The sequence below is a fragment of the Anastrepha obliqua genome, chromosome 5 (assembly GCF_027943255.1).
Source record: "Anastrepha obliqua isolate idAnaObli1 chromosome 5, idAnaObli1_1.0, whole genome shotgun sequence".
Lineage (NCBI taxonomy): Eukaryota > Metazoa > Arthropoda > Insecta > Diptera > Tephritidae > Anastrepha > Anastrepha obliqua.
Window position 1 is genome coordinate 36,731,601 of NC_072896.1, and position 5,641 is coordinate 36,737,241.

General features: G+C 33.1%; 1 protein-coding gene across 1 annotated transcript; it reads right to left on the reverse strand.

The window, feature by feature from the left end:
- Nucleotides 1–5,218: 5,218 nt before the first annotated feature.
- Nucleotides 5,219–5,641, reverse strand: LOC129249347 (histone H2A). The gene has a single exon (XM_054889115.1). It carries the CDS (start codon nt 5,623–5,625, stop codon nt 5,251–5,253), a length of 375 nt encoding a protein of 124 aa, XP_054745090.1. The 5' UTR covers nt 5,626–5,641; the 3' UTR covers nt 5,219–5,250.

The following is a 5,641-nucleotide window of genomic DNA, read 5'->3' on the forward strand; positions in this document are numbered from 1 at the left end:
ATGTAATGTATTATACTCAATGTATAAGCACACTAATCACTGATACACAAAATGTGCGCTGCTTATATACTTTTTCGCTATGCTGAGCACCAACCCCTGTACTGTGCTGTTGAGCATCGTGCGTATACTACTACTTCGTATTATCTCGCCGAAGAGTTGGTCGGCAAATATACACTTAAGCATGCACACGACAAATGGTAGGTATAATAAGTGACAGTGCGAGTGAAAATAAAATCATAAAATCGTCAAAGTTGTGAAGAAATTAAAATGCCGCCAAAAACTAGTGGAAAAGCAGCGAAGAAAGCCGGTAAGGCTCAAAAGAATATTACTAAAAATGATAAGAAAAAGAAGCGTAAGAGGAAGGAAAGTTATGCCATCTACATCTATAAAGTGTTGAAACAAGTACATCCTGATACCGGTATTTCATCCAAGGCCATGAGCATTATGAATAGTTTTGTGAATGACATCTTTGAGCGCATTGCTGCGGAAGCGTCGCGTTTAGCTCACTATAACAAACGTTCAACCATCACCAGTCGCGAAATTCAAACTGCTGTACGTTTACTCTTGCCCGGTGAATTGGCCAAACATGCCGTCAGTGAAGGTACCAAAGCTGTTACCAAATATACCAGTTCCAAATAATTTTTCCAACTGAACTAATGGTATATAAATATATTAACAAAACAAGGCCCTTTTCAGGGCCATAAAATATAAATTAACAAAGAGGATAAAAAATTGTTGATTAATATCTCTACATATGTACATATGTATGCACATTGAAATTAATTTAAAAATTCCTTAATATTGAAGAATATATTCATATGGTTTCATTAGTCTATTAAATATGATTTTGTTGAACTACTTGGTTTTTATTTTTTTAATGTTTTCTACACACTGTAAGGAATAAATTCACTTTTGATCTTTTTGTTAAGAGATTTTGTAGCCCTGAAAAGGGCTTATTATTAATTTACCATGAAGGTTCCGTTTATAACTCACTTACAAACACCGTAAATTATTTACTTTTTACCTGCTGCTGTAGGTTTTTTGCGGCTGGCTTTTTATTCGATGCAGACTTCTTGGATTTAGCAGCAGTTGCTTTTGCTTTAGCTGCTTTTGGTTTAGCAGTTGCAGATTTGGCTTTAGTTGGTTTCACTTTTAATGCGCCACCCTTTTTTGCATCTTTCGCCTTAGCCTTTTCAGTTTTCTTCTTTTCAGCTGTTTTCTTACTGGCAACAGCTTTTTTTACCTTTTTCTCACCACTTGCCGCCTTTTTGACTTTACTCAACGATTTTTTCTTTGATGCACCACTATCTGCTGCCTTCTTTTTAGCCTTAACCTTCTCTGCTGATTTTACGGCTTTTGATTTCAATTTTCCCTCGCTTGATTTACTGGCTGCAACTGATAGTTTGAATGAACCGGACGCACCTTTTCCTTTGGTTTGAATTAGTTTTCCACTTGTAACAGCCGATTTCAAATAACGTTTAATGAATGGTGCCAATTTTTGGACATCACATTTGTATGTCGCACTAATATATTTCTTAATCGCCAAAAGTGATGAACCGCCACGTTCCTTTAAATTCTTAATTGATGCGTCGACCATTTGTTGTGTTGGTGGATGGGTAGGGGCAACCGACGGCTTTTTGGGTTTAGCTGCCTTAACCTTTTTGGCAACAACTTTCTTTTCAGCAATAGTAGCAGCAGTAGCTACTGGGGAGCTTACATTCACAACAGCAACTGAATCAGACATCTTTATTTATATATTGTAGATTAAAACCTCAATTCAAATTCCACGTATGTATTATACACTTTATACACTTCACTCACTTTATGCACTGTATGCACTACACTAATAGAGCACTGGTAAATTAAGAGAATTTCTGGAATCCAATATGTAGTTTAACTCCCTTCAAAATTTGAGAAGCAGAGCGAAAAGATGATAATCAAATTTTCACGTTCCAGTGCTATTTAGTGCTTCTATATGACAAACTTTAAGATTTATTTAATTCACTAAAATTCATTGAATTTACTAATTCAACAAATTTATATGTAAAACGATAGTATGCATGAGTCACTTTCATATCAATATACTTAAATTGGAATAAAATCAATATTTTTCTTGTAACGAGTGTTTTAGTCGAAACTTTGTACTCAAAATATTAAATTTTCGCTAGTTTTAGTAGATTTTCTTAAAACTCCTTAATATAAATCAATTATAACTATTGAAAATATAAAATATATCAAATTATCAATCATCTAAACAGGTTATTTTATATATTACTTAAAATAATATGTTTGAAAAAATAAAATTAAATATCTCAATGGTATCACCAGAGCAATTCTCAGTGGCGTTAGTTGGATGCATGAAATAATCCAGTATTTTGATGAATATTGAAAACTTTAATTTTGGTTGAAATGAATGATGGTAATGAAATAATTAAATTTGACTAATGTGGATTATGTAAATTTTATTTTAATATATTACTTAATTTTTTGATATTAATTCAAATATTCACTGATCAATAAATATATATATATATTATATATATACATATGTGTGCATACAAAATTTTTTATTTAATTAATTAAATATTATTGTTATTAATAAAAAAATGTAACTTTTTCTTTAAAAATTTGCAATATATGTCAAAGCAAGATACAAAATTCCCATATGTACATACGTGTTTACATACAAGTATACTACTTGTATGCTTGACGAAGGCAAAAGGCAAAGGTAGTAAGAGTATGATTGTATTCCAACGTTAAAGAAATAAATATAAATATAAAAATATAATTTTAACTACAAATATATTTTTAAAAAGTTGTATTTATGTATGTAGCGAAAAAAATTATTTAAAAATTAAATATATCAGGTTAGAGGCCTGGGTGTTAAAATACAGTCATAATCTATTTAACACGATCGCGGACACTAAAAATTTCTGGAAGCTGCAAAAATAGACAGGCAATTATTTTTGAAACTAGTTGCAAAATCCTAAATCTGATTACACATATATTATAAGTGTAGTCAGAACATCGTATTTTAACTGTTATATGAAAGTACTTAATGAATCAAGTGGTCATTACTTTAAAATGTATATTAATTACAAAAACTTAAAGTTACATGAAATTAAATGAACAAAACTTGGCTTTAAAATTTGAATGCTGTAGCATCACGTCATTTTGCATCACTATAAAAATAAATGCTATAGCATTCACGTCCGCGAACGTGTTAATTGTATAATGAGTATGTACATATGTATGTACTCGTGCTCATGCAATATAGAATCACAACAGAATTGTGCGTTCGTTTAAAATTTTAATTGAACAAAATTTTGAATCTTTGTTAAAAGAATATTGTGGTCCTGAAAAGGACCGTTTTTTATGTTTTTCAAATATGTACCCAAGAAATTATTTAACCGCCGAAACCGTATAAAGTACGGCCTTGTCTCTTTAAAGCGTACACAACATCCATAGCTGTAACTGTTTTCCTTTTGGCATGTTCAGTATAGGTAACTGCATCACGGATAACATTCTCCAAAAATACTTTTAAAACACCACGAGTTTCTTCATATATCAAACCAGATATACGTTTTACACCACCACGACGAGCTAAACGTCGAATAGCTGGTTTAGTGATACCTTGGATGTTATCACGTAAAACTTTGCGATGACGTTTGGCGCCACCTTTTCCCAAACCTTTACCACCTTTGCCGCGACCAGTCATTTTTTATTGTAGTATTTACTATTTGCACAAGTAAGAATTTAACACTTTAACACTGTGACACTTCACCACCAATGAAATAACAGAAGCGAGAGCACATCTATTTATACCAAAATCTCACAACTGCTATACACAACACAAAAGGTACGCCATACATCTATCTCGCTTCAACACATACCTCATAATACATGGACTTGTGAAACATATTAGTTGGAATTGCTACTTAGGTTGTGAACGTTATACAATTTGTTATAGGTACAGTGTACAGTGCATAGTGTTCTATAGTGTTCAAATCAGTGTGACAAATAATAAAAAAAGTGAGTAGTGAAAAATGGCTCGTACAAAGCAAACAGCCCGAAAATCGACTGGTGGAAAGGCACCACGTAAACAATTGGCGACAAAAGCAGCACGCAAAAGTGCACCAGCAACTGGTGGAGTTAAAAAGCCACATCGTTATCGTCCAGGTACAGTGGCGTTGCGTGAAATTCGTCGCTATCAAAAGAGTACCGAATTATTGATACGCAAATTGCCATTCCAGCGCTTGGTTCGTGAAATAGCGCAAGATTTCAAAACAGATCTACGTTTCCAAAGTTCTGCTGTTATGGCTCTACAAGAAGCAAGTGAAGCATACTTGGTTGGTCTTTTTGAAGATACCAATTTGTGTGCCATCCATGCTAAGCGTGTTACAATTATGCCAAAAGATATTCAATTGGCTAGACGTATTCGTGGTGAACGTGCTTAAATCAATAAGAAAACATATAAAAAAACGGTCCTTTTCAGGACCACAATTTGTTAAACAAAAAAGATCAAAAATTTTATTGAAATATTTATGCATATACATACCTATATGTGTAGGTATTTTTGTGTTTTCGTAAATGTATGTAGTACATGTACAGTTCTTTATCTACTCCACATCGTTTATACTCGTGTGCTTTTAAGTATAGTCGGCATGCATGTATACACGTTTATGTACGTATGTATATGCGCACATAACCAGTTAATAAGCAGCAAAGCAGCAATTTTGGCGCAATTCGGTAATATGTACAAAAATATAATACACATAATGGGATGCCACGTTCTTTATTAAGAATATTAAATGAATAAGAAAACTAATATATTTTAAAAAATGGTCCTTTTCAGGACCACAATTTGTGAAACGAAAAAGATCAACAATGTTATTGGAATATTTATGCGTATACATATATGTGTAGATATTTTTGTGTTTTCGTTAATGTACGTAGTACACACATACAAACATACATATACATTTCTTTGTCTACTCCACATCATTTATACACGAGCGTTTTTTAGTACAGCCTGTAGGCATGTATACACATGTATGAATGAATATGTATACATAACCAGTTTATATGCCGCAGTTTTGGCGCAAATATACATGCGTCTAAGTGTATGAAAAAATAACACATTTATTAGGAAAATTATTTAAATCTCTTTGTAAATGTATTTTGTCGTCCTGAAAAGGACGGTTTGTTTGCGTCGGTATTTATAATTATAATTCGCCTATATTTTTCACTTTATGCTTTCTTTTCGGTCTTCTTTGGCAAAAGTACAGCTTGAATATTAGGCAAAACACCACCTTGAGCAATAGTTACACCAGACAACAATTTATTCAATTCTTCATCGTTGCGGATGGCCAATTGTAAATGACGTGGGATGATTCTTGTCTTTTTGTTATCACGAGCAGCATTACCAGCCAATTCAAGAACTTCAGCTGCTAAATATTCCATAACTGCAGCTAGATAAACTGGAGCACCGGCACCAACACGCTCAGCATAATTGCCTTTGCGCAACAAACGATGAATACGACCAACTGGAAATTGAAGACCAGCACGATTTGAACGGGACTTTGCCTTTCCCTTAACTTTACCACCTTTACCACGGCCTGACATTTTCACTGCTATAGAT